Raw genomic sequence first — 24,706 nt, 5'->3', positions numbered from 1 at the left:
CTTCCAAATTCCGGTCCACCCCTCGAGTCGAAAGTTTCTCCGGGTGAAATGGGGTTCCGAGATCCTGCAATTCAAGACCCTTTGCTTCGGATTGTCAACAGCGCCCCAGGTGTTCACGAGAGTCTTCACGACTGTCTCAGTGTGGGCTCACGAACGAGGCATTCGCCTCATCCGATACCTGGACGACTGGTTGCTTCTTTCCTCCTCGAAGGACCTCTTGTAGGAACAAGGGATGAAACTCCTCCAGTTTTGCAAGGATCTGGGCATCGTGATCAACCCGGAAAAATCAAACCTATCCCCATCCACCAGAATGACCTACTTAGGAATGACTCTAGATACCATTCTGGGAAAAGCCTTCCCTTCAGAAGACAGAATAAACAACCTCATGGAAATCATTCGCCTGTTCCTATTGGGGCGGCCCAGGAGAGCAAAAGACTGGCAGAGACTGATAGGGCACCTGGTGTCGTTGGAGAAACTGGTTCCCCAGGGAGAATAAGACTCAGAGCCGTGCAATGGAACCTGAAGAACCTCTGGTGCCAACTGGACTCGCAACAGGCACTAATCCCAGTTCTACCAAACACGAGGCCCTCCCTGGAATGGTGGCATTGCCGGTCGAACTCACTCAAGGGGATGCCCTTCGCGAACGACCCCCCCGAGTTACTACTGTTCACAGACGCCTCCAACCAAGGATGGGGAACCCATCTCCTCGACGAGACAGCGCGAGGAACCTGGATGGACGGGGAAAAGGAACTCCACATCAATGTCCTAGAGTTGAAGGCAGTCCAGAAGGCTTGCCTACACTTCGCAGATTTTCTAAGGGGAAACACCGTGGCGTTGATGTGCGACAACGCCACGGTAGTAGCATACATAAAGAAGCAAGGAGGCTTGAAGTCGAAGGAGTTGTGCGATCTCACCATAAAGATTCTAGATTGGGCAGAAGAGAACCAAGTGGTGTTGTTAGCAAGGTTCATTCCCGGGAAGAAAAACGTGCTGGCCGACGGTCTCAGCAGAGTGGGCCAAATAGTAGGGACAGAGTGGTCCCTCCTCCCAGAAGTAGCCAAGCTCATTATCCAACGTTGGGGTTCCCCGGTGATGGACCTCTTTGCAATCAAACTGAACGCCCAACTCCCCGTATATTGTTCTCCTGTACCAGATCCGAAGGCAGCCTTGGAAGACGCCTCTCAGCACAGGTGGGACAACCTAGACGTGTACGCTTTTCCCCCCTTCACGTTGATAAGGCAGGTGCTCAACAGAGTAAGGACAGCCCGAAACAAAGATGGCTTTGGTAGCGCCCTGGTGGCCGGAGAGAGAGTGGTTCGCAGACCTAAAAGACCTGGCGAGTCAACCTCCGTGGCCTCTACCCGACAGGTCAGACCTTCTACATCAACCTCATTTTCTCAGGCTCCACGACAACCCACAGTCCCTACGTCTTCACGCCTGGAGACTATCAAGCGACTCCTGAAGAAGGAAGGATATTCTTCAGCCACTGCTAAGAGAATGTCGCTATACCTGAGAAAGTCTTCAGCTGCGGTCTACCAAGCTAAGTGGGCCTCCTTCACGAAGTGGTGCGCTGCGAGGCACATTAAGCCCCTCAATGCCTCTGTCCCGGACATAGCGGATTTTCTGGTATTTCTCAGAGACAAAATGGGAATGTCAATCCCAGCCATAAAAGGGGTACGAGCCGCCTTAGGCCAAGTCTTCCTCCTGAAGGGCATCGACCTGGGGTCCTCTAGGCACATAGCGATGCTTGTCAAGAGCTTCGACCAGTCCTGCCCCCCACAAGCGATTAGGGTGCCCCAGTGGGACTTAGCTAAGGTCCTGAAGATGTTGAGTGGCCCCCTCTTTGAACCTTTGAAAGATATCGTGGACAGGGATCTCACTCTCAAGGCAGTCTTCTTGCTGGCCTTGGCGTCCGCTAAGAGAGTAGGTGAGATCCATGGGCTGTCATATGACGTCTCTCATTCGAAGGGGTGGAAAGAAGTATCCTTTAAGTTCGTTCGTTCCTTTTGTGGCGAAGACCCAGAACCCAGCAGTCTGGGATCCTAAGTTCGAAGGTTTCTCCATACCAGCCATCCCTAAGACGGGTATTTCTGAGGATTTGAAATTATGCCCTGTCCGGACCATTAGAAAATACCTTGAAAGAACGGCTCATCTCCGGCCAGGCATCAAGAGCCTCTTCGTCTCCACGGGTGTTACTAAGAAGCAAGTATCCAAGAACACCATTTCCTTCTGGTTGAGACAAGTTATTGCCAGAGCCTACAAGAAAGAAGGCCTGGCCGTGCCAGGCGCCCCCAGACCTCATGACATCAGAGGCCTGAGCACGTCCTTAGCCTTTGAGAAAAACATGGCAGTGGGTCAGATCCTTCGGGCAGGTACTTGGTCGAACCAGTCGACCTTTACTGCCCATTACCTCAAGGACTACTCGAGGAAGTCCTTAGACGGGTTCTCCATTGGAACAGTCATCTCCGCCCTCCAAGTGGTTTAACGGTAAAAGCCCCAGGCTCAATCACGGATAGCAACCGGGAGACACAGGTGCGTTTCCTTTCATCCTACCCAGTTGCTCCCTATCCTCATCGGAGATTACCAACTTGTACCATTGGATAACACGTTCTTCACCACTACGTTACTGGATGTAACATCAGAAGAAGTTTTTCAAAGGGTGAGTACTTAGACACTAACGTGAGCTCTTTGTGTAGTTACCCTCTCGTCCGTTTTCTAGTAATTACCGATATACCTAGGCTTCTTGGCCTCCGCTTACTGGGTCTGTAGGTCAGAATAGCACTCCCGCCTCCTAAAGTGTAAGTCTCCTAAGAAAGTAGTTCGAGGTAAGTATTCGTGTTGGAACAAATCAAAAATTTTAAGTAATTTTTATTTTTCCTAACATACTTACCGAGAACTACTTTCGGGTAATGGCCCTCCCTTCCTTCCCCGAGTGCCTCTCTTCCCTTGCAAGTATTGTGCTACTTCAATAGAACTTGCTGACGATTTCGACCCAAGCGGACATCGACCTAGCGCTAAGCCTACCCTCGGGGCACGTTCTTTAATGCCGAGGTAGGGCTCCATAGAAAACGGGATTGAGGGTACCCTACACAAAACTCTGGTCGGTAGAGAGGAGATTACAGGTAACTCCTAAGGAAGTAGTTCTCGGTAAGTATGTTAGGAAAAATAAAAATTACTTAAAATTTTTTATTTTTCCTAACTATACAAACCTTAGCTATTTAAAAAAAACTTGCCCTCCAGCCCTATCCCCCTTGAAGTCCCACCTCCAAGCAAAGTGAGCTCAATCACAGGTGTGTGGAAATGGGGGGGGGGGGGTAGCAAGCTACCCTCCCCTACCACCGCTAACTAGCGGTTTGGGTAGTTAACCCTCGCTAAATTTTAATGGCTCGTCATTTCAGCTACGCCAAAAGTAATATCCCTATTAAATAGCTAAGGTTTGTATAGTTAGGAAAAATACAAATTACCTACAAATTTATCATTTTACAGTATTATGGTAACAGGGTGTGGTATCTTGTTGGAAACATCCCTGCCTGTCGATCTGCGGGGTTTGAGTCCCATTCAACCTTGGTAGTTTTTGTAGTGTCTGTAACCTCACTATCCTCATGATCTAAGGATGGGTAGTTTGGGGAGCGTATATGTCTACCTGGTTAGCCTTCAGCAGCCACTGCCTGGCTGCTACTCCTTAGCCGCCACTCCTATGTCTTAGTTGGGTGGAGAGGGGATTGTGCTCTGATCATATGTATATATGATCAGTCTTTAGGGTATTATCCTGCTAGCTAGGGCATTGTCTCTATCCCTTGCCTCAACCATTTATAAGCAGCCTTTAAACTTTTAAACATTGACCGAAATAGGATATCTAGCTAGGCTACCATCCGATGAACAGGAAGCATTATTCTTAATGTACTTCACCCACTTTTTTTTTCTTTATACTCTACTGTATTTAGTACAGTATACTCTCGTATAGTCTATAATTTTACTCTTTGATCTGGGAGATCCCTACACTGTAATCATTGAATCTATCCTCAATTATACACTACACTTTCTCTCAATATGCAATGCATATGTTATGTACTGTATACTATTCTTATAACAGACTATAGTACAATATCTCATTTCAAAAGATATATATAGTATCTTGAGTTAAAAAGCTAATAGAGTCACTCTACCATCAAGAGCCCTGATAAAAGGAGCAAAAGAATACACTACAGTACTGAACATGGTACCACACACACAAATAGCAACCCTTTGCTTGGCTTGACAAGGCAACAATGAGTTTTTTCGGCATAATGACCACTGTATACTGTATTGTATTAGTATCAAGATATGGAAGAGGTAATCATACAATTCCTCTACTAATCTAATTTTTTTCAGTTTGTCAACCAAAGCTGAACTTTTCAAAGTTTATAGTACACTGAATATTGGGTAAGACTTACTTATTGGTATAAGTAAATTTTCAATATTTAACTTAGCCGGTGATTATAATAGCTGCAACTCTGTTGCTCGACAGAAAAACTCTATGTAAAAATTCGCCAGCGATCGCTACACAGGTAGGGGGTGTACTCAACAGCGCCATCTGTCGTTCAGATACCCAGTACTCATTGTAAACAAAGAACTCAATTTTCTCTCTGTCGGGCTACCGGCAAGACCTACTAATTCGCTGTTGCTAACTGGATTTGTTTTCACAACTATTTGGTGAAGTACACTATTCTAGTTTTGAGCTTTCGCTATGCAGGTGTTTTATCTTCATCTTAAAACTTGAACTCGTTTTGGATAGATTTAATTATGGTGACAAAGAGAGTATGGACTTTCTTTCACTTTTAAATGGCCGACCCTTCCCTTAGACGGAAGTGTGTTTAGGCTTTTAGTAATTATCTTATCACGTTATAGATTTTCCTCTATATTTTATATCTCTCCGCCTTTATTAGGCCTCTTCGATTAACTTTCCATTTTTTATAAACATATAAAAATAAATTTTAATGCTTTGTTTATATAACGTACTTAAAAAGGCAGAGCCTGAGAGTAGGCGGTCCTAACTTGGAAACCGAAGTTAATCAACGTTGAGCCCTTTATATCGTCTTTAGCTTTTAAAGAGCTAAGGTTTTAAAACTTTTTAAATGTAATATTTTATGAAAGAATTTCTTTGATAGTCTTCGTACTGTTTTCAAAGATGAACTAACGTTTAGTTTTTTATGCTACGCAGTTGTTGACGTTCAGGACGTTCAACATGCGCTCTATCGTTACGATAGAGAGAGAGTGTATCACGGTTTCACTTTGCAGTAAGAGTAAATCGATTCTGACGTTTTGTTCATTCTTTCTTAGCTTAAATGTTTTAAATTCTAATTTAAAGGAACTTTTTATTTGAAAAACCTTTCAGTTTTTTCCTTTAGTCAAATAACATGTTTTTTTGACGAAATATAATTGGGCTCTTCTCTTAGGTGCGAAATTAAGAGAGAAAGAGAGAGAGAGATAGAGACAGAGGGAGAGAGAGGAGAGAAAACGTTCCGTTCAAGCGGGTAACGTTGTTCTTGTGTTACTCGCGTCCCTAGTCGCTGTACGGGGAGGAAGGATAAAACGTTTTTAGGTTTTTATTCTCGTCCCCAGGCTATGTGCGGTGAGAGATTGAAAACGTAGTTATATGAACTAGTGTTTAGTCTCTTTCCCAGCCACTGATTTTTCTTTTTATCTTAAAATATGTTTTCTGTTTTTTGCTGGTATTATGAGCTTGCATTATACGACTAATTTCGCAATTACTACCTTTTAATGAAAGGTAGAATTGCGTGTTTCAGGTAGAAATTAGTGCAAAACAGAAAATCGAAGTGATAAAGTGATATGCGCAAAGTGTTACAGTGTTGCGTCCGGTTACAGTGTTGCGTCCGAGGGTTCGTCTGTTCGTGCCTGTCGTTCACCTAGTCCGGGACCTCTTACAAGCTCCCAAGCCCAGGGGAGAAGTAATGTCAAACGACTTATGGGTTCGAGAGGCCTTGACCAACGAACAGACGTTTTCCCTCTATGGTATCGGGTGTATCTTACCAAGATCTCCCCTACCATAAGACGAGAGAGACGTTGTTTCTCCTCGCCATCCGTAGGCTTTTCGCATAAGAAACCTGTCACAAGGTTTCGAAGCCCTTAAGCGAAAGTCAGTCCTTTCAGGACAGGTCCAGCGTCCTGGTTACAGCCATTAGGACAGCTCTGACCCTATGCAGTCATCGGATAACTGCTCGCCGCCTAACAAAAGCGTAACACAGACTCCGAGAGTCTTTTTTTGTTGGCAAAGTGTTGCGGTCACAGACGTTACCCTCGTCTATTACCACAACCATTTACGTTGATCCTTAAGGGGTTGTATGGCAAAACATGCAGTATATGCTTGCCTCCCTTATGGAAGACTATTCTGCCGATTAGTCCGTTGAGTCTAGCCGTTTATCTCATCGATATCCTGGCTTTCAGCCAACCTAACGTTCCTTTGTGCTTACTGTTGACGTTGGCGTAGCTTAGTCACGCCAGTCAGGTTGTTTAGAACCACACTCGATGCGGTCTCGTGTGGTTTTTCAGCCGCATTTGGACGTTAGGCCACTGGCTGATGCTCCTGTTGACGTTCAAGACGTTCACTAACAATCGGAGTTGACTTGTTTTGACGCTGTGCATCAACCTCCGCATTCTAGAGTTGTTTTGACTGCTCAGTCTAGGCAGTCAAAGCAGTCTCGAGTGGACGCTGTGCGTCCTCACGCACCTGTTGTGGTTGACAGTTCAGTTGTTGACAGTTCACAGACTGTCAAGCAGTTACATGACGTTGCGTTCTGGTCCACTACTAATGCACCAGTGAGAGACTCAGCTTTTATCGGACAAGGTTCCTGTAGATGAGGAAGTTGCTGTTCTCCCTCCTACTGATATTCCCTTGAGGACTGTCAGATGGAGAGGAGCCTAAAGCTGCTTAGCCTCCTATGGACTTTAATTAAATCATGATGATTTTTTTTAAGGATCTTCGTCCGGATCTTTTTGTAACTGCTGCTCCTCGTTCGCCTAAACGTCAGAGCTTACACTAGGCCTAGCTACTTCGAAGCCGTTGTTTTTAAGCTAGTGCTCTCTCGCTCTCCTAGAGAGCGTTACGTTGGCTAGGCGACTGGTTTTTCACCAGGAGGAGTTTGGGGGATACAGCCTTTGCTTTCCCTTCTTTTAAACTGGTTTATAGAGCGAGAGTCTGATATGACACGAGAGAAGTTCTCGGCTTGGGAGTTCATGCCTCTGCCCAGATAGACTTCTCAATTCTGGTAGACTCTCCCTGGCGCCTAGCCAGGAGACGCTCCAAGTTGTTTACAGGTCAACTTCACAGCTGCTGTCGAGCCTTTGAAGTTTTGCTGTACTATTATGTCACGCATAACAAGGCTTTCAGGGATGGTAAACGGTTCCGCCTCAGTCGCTAACCCCGTCTGTTGCCACACCTGCTCCCGTAGACCCTAAATGGGCTTTGCTGCAAGACATGCAGTCCAAGCTTGCGTCCTTGATAGAGGACTTAAATGCGGAGAAGAACCTTCTGGCCAACAACCTTCCAACCGGTCGTTTGTGCGCCCTGTTGACGCTGAGGTAACCTACTCGCGTCTGCCAGTTGAGGTGGTTCCTCCACTGATGCGACCCAGTGTGGGTTGCCAGCCGCACGTTGACGTTAAGCGACGCTCGGAGGTGGTTGTTGACGTTCAGGACGTTCAACAACCAGCAGAGGTGACTTGTTTTGACGCAGTGCGTCAACCTCAGCAACCCGGTAGGGTGTTGACTGCACAACCCAGACGGTCTAGACAGTCTCGGGTTGACGCTGTGCTTCCTCGCGCACCCATGGTTGTTGACAGTTCACAGACTGTGCAGCAGTTCCATGATATTGCGTCCGGCTCCGTCACGCATCCACCAGTGCGACCGGATTCAGCGAGCCAGACGTTGCCCACTCCGTTGCCGTTTCCTCATCAGTTTCGGATGAGGAACCCTCTGATGAGGACGTTGCTGAACAACAAGACGATCAGCCCCCAGCCCTGCCATCCATCCAGAAGATGCTGAAGAAGGAACGCTGCTCAGTCAGGCTGTGGATGAGTCTGGTAGGGACACTGTCATCCGTGGATCAATTTGTGTCACTAGGAAGACTACTCCTCCGTCCTCTTCAATACCATCTAGCTTTTCACTGGAAAAAGGACAAGATGCTAGAAGCGGTCTCGATCCCGGTTTCCGAAAAGATAAAGTCTTGTCTGACTTGGTGAAAGGACAATATCAACCTAAGAGAGGGTCTTCCCCTGGCTGTTCAGACTCCCAACCACGTTCTCTTCTCGGACGCATCGGACGTAGGCTGGGGTGCGACATTAGACGGTCGGGAATGCTCGGGAATATGGAACTCGAGTCAAAGGACAATGCATTTCAACTGCAAGGAGCTACTGGCAGTACGTCTGGCCTGGAAAAGCTTCAGGTCTCTCCTTCAAGGCAAAGTGGTGGAGGTGAACTCGGACAACACCACGGCTTTGGCGTACATCTCCAAGCAAGGAGGGACCTACTCTCTGACGTTGTACGAGATCGCAAGGGACCTCCTCACCTGGTCAAAAGGTCTAAACTTATCACTAGTAACGAGGTTCATCCAAGGCAACTTGAATGTCATGGCAGATTGTCTCAGTCGGAAGGGACAAATAATTCCAACAGAATGGACCCTCCACAAGGATGTATGCAAGAGACTTTGGGCCACCTGGGGCCAGCCAACCATAGATCTCTTCGCAACCTCGATGACCAAGAGGCTCCCAATATTTTGCTCACCAATCCCGGACCCAGCAGCAGTTCATATAGATGCCTTTCTCCTAGATTGGTCACATCTAGATCTATATGCATTCCCTCCGTTCAAGATTGTCAACAAGGTACTGCAGAAGTTCGCCTCTCACGAAGGGACAAGGTTGACGCTAGTTGCTCCCCTCTGGCCCGCGAGAGAATGGTTCACCGAGGTACTTCGATGGCTAGTAGACGTTCCCAGAACACTTCCCCTAAGGGTGGACCTTCTACGTCAGCCACACGTAAAGAAGGTACACCAAGGCCTCCACGCTCTTCGTCTGACTGCCTTCAGACTATCGAAAGACTCTCGAGAGCTAGAGGCTTTTCGAAGGAGGCAGCCAGAGCGATTGCTAGAGCAAGGAGAACATCCACCCTTAGAGTCTACCAATCGAAGTGGGAAATCTTCCGAAACTGGTGCAAGTCAGTATCCGTATCCTCGACCAGTACCTCTGTAACTCAAATAACTGACTTTCTCTTATATCTGAGGAAAGAACGATCTCTTTCAGCTCCCACTATCAAGGGTTACAGAAGCATGTTGGCATCAGTCTTCCGTCACAGAGGCTTAGATCTTTCCAACAATAAAGATCTACAGGACCTCCTTAAGTCTTTTGAGACCACGAAGGAGCGTCGTTTGGTTACACCTGGTTGGAATTTAGACGTGGTACTAAGATTCCTTATGTCAGACAGGTTCGAGCCGCTACAATCAGCCTCCCTGAAAGATCTCACCTTAAAGACTCTTTTCTTGGTATGCTTAGCCACAGCTAAAAGAGTCAGTGAGATTCATGCCTTCAGCAAGAACATCGGATTCTCATCTGAAACGGCTACATGTTCTCTACAACTTGGTTTTCTAGCCAAAAACGAGCTGCCTTCTCGACCTTAGCCAAAATCGTTCGATATTCCAAGCTTATCGTATGGTTGGAAATGAACTAGAAAGAGTCTTATGCCCTGTAAGAGCTCTTAAGTTCTATTTAAAACGAACTAAACCTTTACGAGGCCCGTCTGAAGCTTTATGGTGTTCAGTTAAGAAACCATCTTTGCCTATGTCTAAGAATGCTTTATCCTATTTTATCAGACTGTTAATACGAGAAGCTCATTCCCATCTGAATGAGGAAGACCAAGCTTTGCTGAAGGTAAGGACACACGAAGTTAGAGCTGTCGCAACTTCCATGGCCTTTAAACAAAATAGATCTCTGCGAAGTATAATCGACGCAACCTATTGGAAAAGCAAGTCAGTGTTCGCGTCTTTTTATCTTAAGGATGTCCAGTCTCTTTACGAAAACTGCTACACTCTGGGACCATTTGTAGCAGCGAGTGCAGTAGTGGATGAGGGCTCAACCACTACAATTCCCTAATTCCATAACCTTTTTAATCTTTCTCTTGAAATGTTTTTATTGTTTTTGGGTTGTCCGGAAGGCTAAGAAGCCTTTCGCATCCTAGTTGATTTGGCGGGTGGTCAAAGTCATTTCTTGAGAAGCGCCTAGATTAGAGGTTTTGATGAGGTCCTGTTGTATGGGTTGCAACCCTTGATACTTCAGCTCCTAGGGGTCGCTCAGCATCCTAGAGGATCGCGAGGCTCCGTAAGGAAGACGTACTTAAAAAGGCAGAGTAATTGTTCAAGTCGACTTCCTTACCAGGTACCTATTTATTTTGTTTAGTTATTTTGATAACTTCTAAAATGAAATAAAAATTCTTAGCTCATATGATGTAAACATATTTTGCTGGTCTCTACCCACCTCCCTGGGTGTGAATCAGCTATTATAATCACCGGCTAAGTTAAATATTGAAAAATGTTATTTTGATAATAAAATAAATTTTTGAATATACTTACCCGGTGATTATAAATTAAAGGACCCTCCCTTCCTCCCCAATAGAGACACAGTGGACCGAGGAGAAAATTGAGTTCTTTGTTTACAATGAGTACTGGGTATCTGAACGACAGATGGCGCTGTTGAGTACACCCCCTACCTGTGTAGCGATCGCTGGCGAATTTTTACGTAGAGTTTTTCTGTCGAGCAACAGAGTTGCAGCTATTATAATCACCGGGTAAGTATATTCAAAAATTTATTTTATTATCAAAATAACATTTTTGTCATTAAGATTTAAAACTTCTATCTATATACCAAGGCACTTCCCCCAATTTTGGTGGGTAGCCGACACCAACAATGAAACAAAACAAAAAGGGGACCTCTACTCTCTATGTTCCTTCAGCCTAATCAGGGACTCAACCTTGTTCAGCTGGTACTGCTAGGGTGCCACAGCCCAACCTCCCACATTTCCACCACAGATGAAGCTTCATAATGCTGACTCCCCTACTGCTGCTACCTCCGCGGTCATCTAAGGCCCCGGAGAAAGCAGCAGGGCCTACTGGAACTGCGTCACAATCGCTCGCCATTCATTCCTATTTCTAGCACGCTCTCTTGCCTCTCTCACATCTATCCTCCTATCACCCAGAGCTTTCTTCACACCATCCATCCACCCAAACCTCGGCCTTCCTCTTGTACTTCTCCCCTCAACTCTTGCATTCATCACCTTCTTTAGCAGACAACCATATTCCATTCTCTCAACATGGCCAAACCACCTCAACACATTCATATCCACTCTAGCCGCTAACTCATTTCTTACACCCGCTCCTTGTCGATGTCTCGCAGGAATTTTTTACAGGAGAGGGGGTTCCCAGCCCCCTCGTCCCGTCCCTTTTAGTCCCCTCTTACGACACGCAGGGATAACGTTGGCGCTATTCTAATTTTTATATGCCCCCGTGGCCACAGGGGGCATAGATTTAAAACTTACTTAAGGATATACACTTTTTATAAAGCAATTTTGATTTTAAAGTTTGGTACATAATTATAAGGATTTCTTTTTCAGGGATGCCAAACCAAAGGAACCAGAGCTAGTTATTCCTTTGATTTCAACAGACCGGCTTGGAATATTGAGAAAATTGGCTGAAAAAAAACTTGGTAAAGATGGAAAACTTCAAGAGGTAAATGATTCTACTCCAAATAAGTCTAAAGATGATGTGGAAGAAGGTCCTAAAGTGGAAAAAGTTTTAACTCTGGATGAACAAGCAGAAGCTGCAATATTGGAAGGTATCTAGCAACTTTCACATTAAAATTAAGCATCAGTACTGTACAAGTTGGATACAGGATCTAGAAAACATGAATGATATTATTTTTCACACATCATGAATTAATATCCTTTTTGGTAATTGTTGCCAAGATTGAATGAATTCAGTATTAAAATCTGTTTGTGGTTCAGTATCTGAAAAATTAAAATCATTTGTTTAATCAAATCAAAGGCACAAATACTTGAATACAAACCTACGCTATTTATTTAGGGGCATTACTTTCTGCAAAGCTGAAATGACGAGCCATTGAAATTTAGCGAGGGTTAACTACCCATACTGTTAGTTAGCGGGGGTAGGGGGTGGGTAGCTTGCTACTGCTCCCACTCACACACTGGTAATTTAGCTCACTTTGCTTCTGGCTCTGATGGTGCATGGTTATTGCCATTCCTCATCCTTCACCTTTATTATTGGACTACCATTAATTCTTTTGTGATTTTTCTTTGTGTTAGTGTGTGTGTGTGTGTTGACTTCTGCGACCATGCTTACCTGCCCTGGACTCGATGGCCGGCCCTGTGGAACCGTTATGTCGGCCGTAGAGACCGATCGCCACACCCTATGTCCTGCCTGCAGAGGTCAACAGTGTGATAGTAACAATCAGTGAAGTGAGTGTTGGGAGTGGTTTGCCTCCCAGTGGGAGAGATTTGGGCGACGACGGAAGAAGTCTAAATGTGATATTTCTTCTTCAAAGGTTTCTTCGAAGGGGAAAAAATCCAAGGCCTCTTCTTCCGTCTCCCGATCTTCCTCCAAAGCTCCTACTCGTTCGGTCTCTTCCGAGAGACCATTGAGTAGTAGCGTAGACCCTTTTATTTGTGGCCAACCCCGGTCCTCGAGAGATGGTTTAGCTTCCCCTAGCGAAGCAGCCCCACCTCTCCCCCGAGTGAGCCCTTATCTATGTCTTCTTTTTAACATGTATGGTCATCCTTGGGACTTCCGGGTTCACCCTCCAAGGACTCCTTGCTGCAGCTCATCATCCAGAGATAAAACAGTGTGCACGAGTGTACCCTCAAGCAAGAGAACTCTAACCCATGACAGTGGAAGACCATGGTACAGAGGCTATGGCACCACCCAAGACTAGAGAACAATGGTTTGATTTTGGAGTATCCTACCTAGGATTCAGGCTACAGAAGAAGAAATACGTCTTCAGAGCCATGACCTTTGGACTAAATATAGCCCCAAAGGATTTTTACAAAGCTTGCAGATGCAGTCGTTCAACAACTATGCCTAGAAGGTGTCCAGATAGTAGCCTACCTGGACGACTGGCTGGTGTGGGCAGCATCCGGGACGGAGTGCGTGCAAGCATCCAAGAAAGTGATCCAATTCCTGGAACATCTGGCATCAAGATCAACGTCAAGAAGTCTCGATTATCTCCAGCTCAAGAGTTTCAATGACTAGGAATACATTGGAACCTAAAGTCACACCATCTCTCCATTCCCCCAAGGAAGAGGGGAGAGATAGCGGGATCTGTCAAGAGACTATGGAAATCCGACAGGATATCAAGACGCCAGCAGGAGAGAGTACTGGGTTCTCTTCAGTTTGCATCAGTGACAGACCCGGTGCTAAGAGCACAACTAAAAGATGCATCAGGAGTCTGGAGAAGATACGCATCAAACGCTCGAAAAGATCTAAGAAGACCAATACCGACTCGACTACGATCACTTCTCAACCCATGGTCGAAGGCCAAGAACCTGAAGAGGTCCGTGCCCTTGCAACCACCTCTACCTTCAGTCATCATCCATACGGACGCATCAAAAGAAGGATGGGGAGGTCACTCCCACCAATGGGAAGTCCAAGGGACTTGGTCTTCTCTATTCAAGACCTTCCACATCAACATTTTGGAAGCCATGGCAGTTTTTCTCACGCTGAAGAAACTGTCCCCTCGCCATTCAGTCCACATAAGACTGATCCTGGACAGCGAGGTGATAGTGAGATTTTTAAATCGTCAAGGTTCGAGATCACCCCAAATCAACCAAGTGATGTTGGCCATCTTCCGCCTAGCGGAAAAGAAGAGATGGCATTTGTCAGCAGTTCACCTTCAAGGGTTCCGCAATATGACAGCAGACTCTCTATTCAGGCTCACGCCGATAGAGTCAGAGTGGTCCCTAAACGCAGGATCATTCTCCTTCATTTTACGTCAAGTCCCAGAACTGCAGATCGACCTCTTCGCGACGGGCGACAACAAGAAGCTACCTCGTTATGTGGCCCCATACGAGGACCCTCTAGCGGAAGCGGTGGACGCCATGTCCCTTGACTGGAACAAATGGAACTGGATTTATCTGTTCCCTCCAACCAACCTCGTGATGAAGGTCCTCAACAAGCTGAGATCCTTTCAGGAAATGGCAGCTCTAGTGGCTCCCAAGTGGCGAAAGAGCAATTGGTTCCCTCTAGTATTGGAACTGAACCCGAGGCTGGTCCCTCTGCCTGACCCAGTACTGACTCAACAAGTACAGAAGTCGACTGTCTTCACTTCATCATAAAAAACCCAAAACCTTCATCTCATGATTTTCTCTCCTTAGCAGTAAAGAAAAGGTTTAGGATCTTGAGAGACAGTATAGACTTCTTAGAAGAATATAAGTCTGTCTAGTAAAAGACAATATGAATCATCTTGGAAGAAGTGGGTTGCTTTCATCAAGGCAAAAGGACCAAAAGATATCTCAATGGACTTCATTTATCCTTCTTTATCCACCTTCATAAACAAGGTTTAGCAGCCAATACGATAACGACGTGTAAATCAGCCATAACTAGACCTCTGCTATACGCCTTCCAAGTAGACTTGTCAAACGAAATCTTTAACAAGATCCCTAAGGTGTGCGCGAAACTTAGGCCTGCAGCCCCTTCGAAGCCCATTTCATGGTCATTGGATAAGGTCCTACACTTTGCTTCAACAGTGAACAATGAGGATTGCTCTCTGAAAGACTTAACCCAAAAGCCAAAAAGTTATATTCTTGTTTGCTCTAGCCTCGTGGGCCAGAGTTAGTGAAATAGTGGCCCTATCCAGAGATAAGGGCCATATTCAGTTCACAGAAGTGGGAGAACTGAATCTCTTTCCTGACCCAACATTTCTCGCCAAGAACGAGCTACCTACCAAAAGGTGGGGTCCCTGGAGAATCTGCCCTCTGAAGGAAGATGTCTCGCTGTGTCCGATGGAGTATCTAAAGGTCTATCTTCGTAGGACTTCCGACTTCAGGGGAGGACAGCTCTTTAAAGGAGAAACCTCGGGGTCTAACCTATCCCTAAAACAACTAAGGGCGAAGATCACCTATTTCATTCGCAGAGCGGATCCTGACAGTACACCCGCAGGTCATGATCTGAGAAAAGTTGCTTTGTCATTGAATTTCTTCCAATACATGGACTTTGAGCGTCTTTGCTCATACACTGGATGGAAGTCATCCAGAGTGTTCTTCAAACACTATGCAAAGCAAGTGCAAGAGTTTAAACGCTTTGTGGTGGCGGCGGCAAGTAGTGTACTAAAACCTTTCGTCTAGCGCTGCGAGGAACAGTGAATTGATTGGGACTGTCAAAGTAAGGGTGAAGGTGTTGACACTTCACAGTGCAATACTTTAAAATAAGTGTCACCAAGGTGACACTATGGACTGTTCTAGTTATTAAGGTGAAGAAACATAGGGATAACACTTGTGCCGTGTGTTCTTACAGAGTGTGAAGAGACAATCAATATTACAGAAATGCCTATTAGAAAATTTAATAAATTTTCAGTTTCAGTGGCCCTAACACGTTTTCCCTTTCAGGTGAAATAAACATTTTCTGGGCTTTGATTGTAGAACATGTTTCTTATTGCATTTATTAACATTATTGAATGTGTTTGAGATGAAGTGTCTGAGGAGTATGGCTGGTGTATCTCGAGTTGATAGGGTTAGGAACGAAGTGGTGAGGGTGAGAACGGGTGTAAGAAATGAGTTAGCGGCTAGAGTGGATATGAATGTGTTGAGGTGGTTTGGCCATGTTGAGAGAATGGAAAATGGCTGTCTGCTAAAGAAGGTGATGAATGTAAGAGTTGATGGGAGAAGTACAAGAGGAAGGCCAAGGTTTGGGTGGATGGATGGTGTGAAGAAAGCTCTGGGTGATAGGAGGATAGATGTGAGAGAGGCAAGAGAGCGTGCTAGATATTGGAATGAATGGCGAGCGATTGTGACGCAGTTCCGGTAGGCCCTGCTGCTTCCTCCGGTGCCTTAGATGACCGCGGAGGTAGCAGCAGTAGGGGACTCAGCAGTATGAAGCTTCATATGTGGTGGAAATGTGGGAGGTTGGGCTGTGGCACCCTAGCAGTACCAGCTGAACTCGGCTGAGTCCCTGGTTAGGCTGGAGGAACGTAGAGAGTAGAGGTCCCCTTTTTTGTTTTGTTTCTTGTTGATGTCGGGTACCCCCCAAAATTGGGGGAAGAGCCTTTGGTATATGTATGTATGTATGTTATGTATGTTGATTTTGCTGGTTATTTATTACCAACAAATACTTAATGTGTATTTGCATCTTATTTCGCCCTAAAATTGAATTTGATAAAATATGTCGGAGTATTATTTTCTTTAATAATATGCATATAGTTATACGAACATGATATATAGCTAATACCTTTGTTCTTATATGAGTACAAACTTTACCTTGCTACGCATACAGCAAGACCTGTATGCTCTTAATGCTATGTTTGTTCATATGGTATATGCAAACCTTGAGACTTCTTTCCTATGTCTAGTATGACTCTTCTCTGCAAGGGGCAGGAAGCACTAACATGGTTTATGATTAGCAGTACAGTAGTGACGTATAACGGTAACGTCATATGTTTCTATGGTCTGGATGACCAAGGAATAATTGTCCTGAGGTTAAGGCACATTTGGAAAATCCACAGATACAGTACTTTCTAAATAATTCTCTGGTAACCTTCCATCAGGACGACATCTATTTTTTGGGTGAGATAGCCATGTTGTCCTAATGGACCCGCCCTCCTTTTCTATAGGAAAGGCCTTGGCAGGATCCCTCCCGAAACTACTATATCTGTAGCACCTTGCTCAACGCTACAAGAAATAAACATGGCGGCGACGTACAGCGCCATCTGGATACTCGAAGTAGTAAAGGAGGAAGGGTAACCTTGATATTGGCTCCCCTTCAAAATTTCCCACTTTCCCCCTCGAAGCGAAAACGCTGTTTGGGGTGAAGATTGCCATGTGCCTTATCAAGATATACGTCCCCTGATTTATGCGATATCCTTAAGAGAAATTTTAAGGATATTCGCGCCAGGAGTTAGAATTCTGGAGACCTAAAGGTAAATTCTCTTGGAATATTACTGTAGTTAAATATCCCTTAGGAAGCTACTTATAGGAACCTTCCATCAGGACGACATGGCTATCTCACCCAAAAATAGATTTTTCGCTTCGCTCAAAATCCGTTTTGTAAGTATACAATGATATAAGGTTTACTTAAATAAATAAGTAAGAGAACTCTGGTATATTTAATGTGCAAATTGCAGGGCGAAATAGGATGCAATTACATTCTAATAGACATTTATTTCGAATAAATTACTAAATGGAAAACGAGTGTAATGAATGTAACGAGTTAGAGGAATTATACTTGCAACGTATACAGAAAATATTTTTCCCTCCATGACATGGAAGAAATAATGAGTACTAATGTAAAACTGAAAATTTTGATAAATTTTTCAATATAAATTCTGTAAGTGTTGTCTATTATCAACACTGTACTGTATACTATGTACACACGGCACAAGTGTTATCTGTATAATTCTACACCTTAGATTTTGAAGAGTCTTAGTGTCACCATGGTGACACTCTCTTAAAAGGTATCGCACTGGAAGTGACAACACGTTTTCACCCTAATTGATAGTCCCAATCAATTAACTGTTCATCGTAGCACTAGACGACAGGTTTTAATACACTACCTGCCGCCACTGCATAATGCTTCAGTTCGTGGACTTGTTTAGCGTAGTGTTTGTAGAATACTTAGGATGACGTCTTAAGTCCATATACTGAAAAAAGTTCAGTGATGAAGAAATTTTCCTTGAATCATGACCTGCGGGTGTACTGTCAGGATCTGGTCTGCGAATGAAGTAGGTGAGCTTCGCCCTCAGTTGTTTTAGGGATAAGTTTGATCCTGAGGTTTCTCCTTTGAAGAGCTGTCCTCCCCTGAAGTCAGAAGTTCTACAAAGATAGACCTTTAGACACTCTACTGGACAGAGAGAGACATCTTCCTTCAGAGGGCAGATTCTCCAGGGACCCTATCTCTTAGTGGGTAGCTTGTTCTTAGTGAGAAAAGCTGGATCAGGAAAGAGATTTAGTTCTCCCTCTCCTGTGAACTGAATGTGGCCCTCATGTCTGGATAGGGCTACTATTTCGCTAACTCTAGCCCCTGAGGCTATAGCAAACAGGAAAATAACCTTCTGGGTTAGATCCTTGAGAGAATAATCTTCATTGTTCACCAATGAAGCATAATGTAGGACCTTGTCCAAAGACCATGAAATGGGCTTCGGAGGAGCTGCAGGCCTAAGTCTAGCACATGCCTTTGGGATCTTGTTAAATATTACGTTCGTCAGATCCACTTGAAAGGCATATAGAAGAGGTCTAGTCAAAGCTGACTTACACGTATTTATCGTGTTAGCTGCCAGACCTTGATTATGAAAGTGGATAAAGAAGGACAGACAGAAGTCTATTGAAATTTCTTTTGGGCCTTTTGCTTTAACAAAAGCACCCCACTTTTTCCAAGACGATTCATATTGTCTTCTACTTAACTTAGACTTGTATTCTTCTAAGAAATCTTTACTGCCTTCTGAGATCTCAAAACTTTTCTTAACCACTAAGTCGAGAAAATCATGAAATGAAGTTTTTTGGTTCTCTGTGATGAATCGAAGACAATTAACTTCTGAACCCATTGAAATAGTGCTGGGTTCGGTACAAGGGCCAGCCTCAGCCTCGGTTCCCTCACTAGAGGGAACCCTTTGCTCTTGGGCTATTTGGGAGCCACTAGAGCTGTTGTTCCTTGTAAGGATCTCAGCCTGTTGAGGACCTTTAGCAGGAGATTGAATGGAAGGAACAGGAAATTCCAGGTCCATCCATTCCAAACTAGGGACATGGCGTCCGTTATCTCGTCTAGAGGGTCCTCGTATGGGGCTACATATCGAGGTAGTTTCGTGATGATGCTCGTCATGAAGAAGTCGTTCTGCAGTTCCGGGACTTGTTCCAAGATGGAAGAGAATGGGCCTGCGTCTGTGGCCCATTCTGACTCTATCGGCTTGAGCCTGAGTAGAGCATCCGCTGTCACATTGCGGATCACTTATAAGTGAACTGCTGATAGGTGGATTAAATGGGACGATCTCGAGCCTTGTCGGTTCAGACGTCTCACTATCACTTCGCTGTCCAAGATCAGCCTGATGAGGGCTGATCTGCATGGGGAGAGTTTTTCCAACATCAAAAGGACTGCCATGGCTTCCAAAATGTTGATGAGAAGGGCCTTGAACAGAGATGACCGAATCCCTTAGACTTTCCTTTGCTGGGAGTGAAATCCCCATTCTTCCGTCGAGGCATCCATGTGGATGATCATCGATGGTAGAGGTGGTTGCAAGGCACGGTCCTTATTAGGCTCTTGGCCTTCAACCATGGGTTGAGAAGTGATCAAAGTAAGGCCGATATCGGTCATTTTAGATTTTGAGCGTTTGATGCGTATCTTCTCCAGACTCCTGACGCATCTTTCAGCTGTGCTCTTAGCACTGGGTCTGTCACTGCTGCGAACTGGAGAGAGTTCAGTACTCTTTCCTGTTAGCGTCTTGGAATCCTGACGGATTACAGTAGTCTCTTGACCGACCCTGCGATTTCCTTCTTCTTCCTTAAGAGAAAGGAAAGACAATGTGACCTCGGGTTCCTATGGTTTTTCATCCATTGAAACCTTTGAGCTGGAGAGAGTCGAGACTTCTTGAAGTTAATTTTGCATCCCAGATGTTCCAGGAACTGGGTTACTTCTTTGGATGCTTGCAGACTAGCCGCTTCGGGTGCTGCCCGCAACAGCCATTCGTCCAGGTACTTTGTTACCTGAACAGTTTCTAGGCGTGGTTGTTGCACGACTACGTCTGCCAATTTCTTGGAGATACTTGGGACTATGTTTAGTCCGAAGAGTATGTCTCTTAGAATATACTCTATCTTCTGTAATTTGAATCCTAGGTAGGAGGAGAGGGGGCGACTGACTAGAAGATGCCAATAGGCATTTGTCAGGTCTATCGAGACTGTGAACGCCACTGTTTCTAATAGGGTCCTTATGTGTCGAAGGATTAACAACCTGAACTTGCTGTTTCTTATGAACTTGTTGAGTGGCGACAAGTCCAGAATGACTCTGAGTTTTCTTGAGTCCTTCTTGGGATCACAAAACAGCCTTCCCTGGAATTTGATGGACTTTCATCCTAGCCCAATCTTGATTAGGCCTTGGGCCCAAGGATCGAAGGTCCAACGATCCTGAAATTGGTGGAGCCTCCCTCCTACCGGGAGCGTGTCCTTGCTTCGATTGATCGGAGGGTTTACCTCCTCAATCGCCTACCTGGGGCATCGCGTTCATAGAAACTGTGGGAAGTTGTTGAGCAGACCGAGGAAAAGGTCCAGACTTCTTCGTCTTCCTTTTAGGTTGGGGACCCACATCCAGGGAAGACTTCCTCTTTAAAAGAGATGCCCCACTTCTAGAGAAGGTTCCTATTCTCCGTGGTGGCTTTCTCGACTACCTCTTTGACTACTTCGTTTGGAAAGAGGTCTTTACCCCAAATGTTGGAAGATATCAGCTTCCTGGGTTCATGTTTCGCTGTTGCAGCAGCGAACACGAACTCTCTACAGGCTCTCCTAGCCTTCATAAAAGCATATAGGTCTTTTACTAGGGTGGCCATATGCATTTTGGCCAGGACCATGAGCATGTCTGGGGTATTTTGTTGGGCTGCACACATCTCTATGTAGTTTTGTAGGGATAAAGAGGCCGCAAGTCTCTTCTGTGTCTCTTGTTTCTTACATAAGAGAAAGTCAGAAAGTTTAGGGAGATTCTCGCTAAACTGTTGTCCAGCGATGTCAGTGTCCAGTTTCCCTACTGAGAAGGTTAGGTGGACTTCCTTCCAATCCTTCTCCTGCATGGGCAAGGCTAGTGACAGAGGCCTGCACTCCTAGGGCATGGTTTGCTTGCCTCCACTGCCTTGGCAACAGATTTAAATGCCTTCCGCTTAAAGGGGAATGCTATTGAAGCAGGAGCAAGAAAGCTAGGGTGTTTTTTGCTCAAGGCGGACACTTTCGACACTGAGTAATCCGCCTTTCTCAGGCTACTTGACAAGAGAGCCTGTACCTTATCGTGGTCGAAAACCATGACTTCCTTCAGTTCTGTCTCTTCTTCTGACGTTGGTTCATGCTTCAGTCGAATGAAGCAATCGGGGAAAGCGTTGAAGCTTGGCCAAAACTGGATGTCGTCTAAAGGGACAGCTCCCATCTTCTCTGAGATGTAGAGTTTGCCGTCCAAAATCGGCATAAGCTCCGCATACCTCCAGGGATTGGTTTTGGAGCATGTCGAGAGGTCTTGGTCTCTGGGTCACTTGAATGACCCTAGGGAGGTGATGAGTGGAGCTTCACGGAGCTCTCTCTTGAATTTCTCTTCCCTTGTTTCGCCTCGTTTGCAAATGTTCTCCATTAGATCTGTAAGATGGGCCAGCTTGTGGCTCATTTCGTCTAATAGAGGGGTAGAAGGTGAAGACGTCAAGAGTAACGGCTGCGGGGCCGGCACAGACGGAGGGAATTCCGACACGACATCGTCATCTTCTTCCAGAGGTGCCTTCCTGCCCTTGGTCTCGATGGCAATCTGGACGCAGGGAGGTGCGAGTCGTGCTTGGGGTACCACCATTTCACTACAGTACTATCTTTCGGAAACAGTAAGCTACGCATCCTATCATTAGGTAGGTATGGTCCCGGAGAGTTCTTCTGGAACCCTCTAACCCATTTGTGTAGTTTTTTACGTGCCGCATCCCTAGACTCCATTGACTTGGTGTCATCAAAACCTTCGGTCACTAAGGCCCGGCAGATATTGCAGACTTGATGGTCCCAATATTGCAGGGATTCGGTAATAATATTGCAGGGGACATGAAACCCGCATGCTTTATGACCGTAAAAGTACTTACTCCTAAGATTGCAGAAGACTGCATCGCATTTCATCTGGGGTTCCTCCTGTAAAGAAAGGAAAACAAAATGAGTATACGATTGTTTATCTCACATGATAAACAGATATGCACTTATTCATATTTTAATCATTATAGCTTAAGATAGTAAGCTAGAAAGAGATAGGGAAAGACACATATTTGTGTATCCCTTCCATCCAATTGCCGTAACCTCCCCCCAATATTAAAGATAAAGAGTTTCCTTTATCAGGGCAACTCGAAGGAGGTGGATTCTAACCTTTAGGGATAGAAAAAGTGTACACTGCCACTGACCCTTCTAATTATTTAATATTGTGGGGTAAATAGTAGCTGATTTCCAATGAGAGTATTGAAGGAATTCTATTCTTATAATAAATGTTCGGTCTCAGCAAAAGCCTGTGCAAGGGTACACAAAATATGATAGAAATTAACTACTGTATAATAATACTATAGTTTTCTATTTGCAGTATATACTATATTGCAAATATACTGGCTACTGTATAATCATATACTGTAGTTCGGCCAGTGTGTTGCCAGCATGGCTAACACCTGGCGGCCGGGTCCGGCCGGCATGTCGCCAACTGGACTAGAAATTAGAAAAGACACATACTTGTTTATCCCACCCTTCCAATATTAAGACTATAGAGTTTCTTGATCAGGGAAACTCAAAGATAAGGGTTCTAACCTTTAGGGATAGAAAGAGTACTATCACTGACCCTTCTAAAACATTTAATATGGTAGGGTAAATTGTAAACTGATTTTTAATCAGAATATTGAAGGAATTCTATCCTTTCAATATAGGATTGGTCCCAGCAAAAGACTGGGCAAGGATACCCAAGGTATGTTGGAAATAACTACTTTATAATATATATAATAGTTTTCTATCTGCAGTATATACTGTACTGCAAATATACTGACTTCTGTATAATCATATACTGTAGTTCAGCCGGCATGTTTCCGGCAGGGCTAACACGGCGGCCGGCATGTCGCCGGCCAGTTAATACCTGGCGGAAATGGTACAGTCGGCCTGCCGCCGGCTGAGTAAATACCTGACGGCACCGGCCCTGCCAGCATGCTGCCGGCCGGGTTAGTACCTGGTGGCGCTAGCTGATAGAGAGAGAGAAAGTATGGAGTGAAGGGCTGCCTTATTACAATACAGTAAATAAGGATGTAAGTATACCACCTTACTGCCTTCCTCCAGAAAGAAGGTTCAAATGGAAGGGGAGAATGCTTCATTCAAGCTTCCATGCAGCCACAGAATCCGTTGCCGGCATTGCCGGTTACAGGACTGTGGATGGCAGTCCAATGGAGGACTGAAGAACCTTCAGCGACAGAAGAGTCTCCTACCGGCAGCTGCCATAGCTGGCACAACCTTCCCAAATCCTTATGTCCAAAAGGGAAAGACTGAGTGGCTAAACAGCTGCATATGTAGGAGCCCGGCCAGCCCCACCCATCCGGCAAGCGGTGAGATTGCATGACAACAGCCACAAGGAATGCCATGGCTAAGTAATCGCTAAAGGACAGAGGGGGCAGGAAAAACGGTCCTGTATAAAGTGTGGAAGAAGGCGGCAAGGTTGCCGCTGCTACCACACAAGGAAGAAACTCTGTTTCGATATCGGCACCATCCTAGGCGGCAGAAGAATATCTATTCTTCAGCCTAGGGTCTGCCAAAATGGTGTAAGAGGCGGCTTCAGGATTGCCGCCGCCTCTCAACACCTGAGAAACATGATTTCAGTGTCGGCGCCATCCTAGGCGGCAGAAGATTTTCTATTCTTCAGCCTAGGGTCTGCCAACACAGGAATAGTCTTCTAGACCGCAGGGGAGAAGGTGACGGCAACATAGTATCACTTCAGGTGCGGCCTAGGGAGGCTTAGCCTCCTATGCCGGCGGCTAAGCCGGCAGGGGATTGACTACTCACCCTGTAGCTCTGCCGCCGGCTGAAAGACTGAATACTCTGAGATTCTGTCTAAAACCAAAGCTGGGCTCTGCTGGCAAAGGTGGGAGACAGAAAAGCCCTAGCCTTGTCAAGCCGTAATGAACTACTCTATGGCAAAACCAGAAAGGGTTGCCACCTACGGCGGCACGCAGAGGGAAGAAGGGATTACCCTTAAATCTCCACAGGGACAAGTATCGAGTTATATAATTCTAGGAGATGTACTATCTCCCATTGAATCAATAAAACGATATATGAGGGTAAACGGCGATAATGTCTGAAAGTATACTACATCGCCTAGGCTAGGTAGCCTAGGCAAGACGAGATCTTGGTTACCTAAATTGCCGAAACTCTAACGTATACGATCGACAAAGGAAGAGGAAATTATGCATAAAATAAATATCTTTACTAGTATAATTATGCCTAAATAGCTTTCATAATTTATTAGTGCTATTACGACCTGGATCGTTCTGCTAACTAAATAACACATGCATAATGAACGATAGCGCCCATGGCGCCTCCGGTGACAGGCCTAGCTCCTAACACAATAAATCACTCTTAATTTCACTGTAGAACAGGAGCTAAAAATTATACACTAAAGAATCAATACTCAACTTTCCAGAGGCGAAAGAAGTTGGAGATTGCATAATAATCCTTACAAAATCGATCAGAAAGGTTAGATCAACAGGGAACACCACCGTGT

The 24,706-nt window shown here is 45.2% G+C and overlaps 1 protein-coding gene across 1 annotated transcript in view; it reads left to right on the top strand.

The window, feature by feature from the left end:
* The window catches only part of LOC137645860 (G-patch domain and KOW motifs-containing protein-like), a 94,719-nt gene that overhangs the window by 21,758 nt on the left and 48,255 nt on the right, over window positions 1–24,706 (top strand). Inside the window, exon 2 of the mRNA XM_068378854.1 lies at window positions 11,653–11,873. Within this exon, the coding sequence (XP_068234955.1) occupies window positions 11,653–11,873 (221 nt within the window). The remainder of the gene's footprint in view (window positions 1–11,652; window positions 11,874–24,706) is intronic.

Source organism: Palaemon carinicauda, chromosome 8, assembly GCF_036898095.1.
Source record: "Palaemon carinicauda isolate YSFRI2023 chromosome 8, ASM3689809v2, whole genome shotgun sequence".
In the NCBI taxonomy this organism is placed as follows: Eukaryota; Metazoa; Arthropoda; class Malacostraca; order Decapoda; family Palaemonidae; genus Palaemon; species Palaemon carinicauda.
The sequence above is the reverse complement of the archived record's forward strand: the minus strand, read 5'-3'. Positions and strand labels throughout refer to the sequence as shown.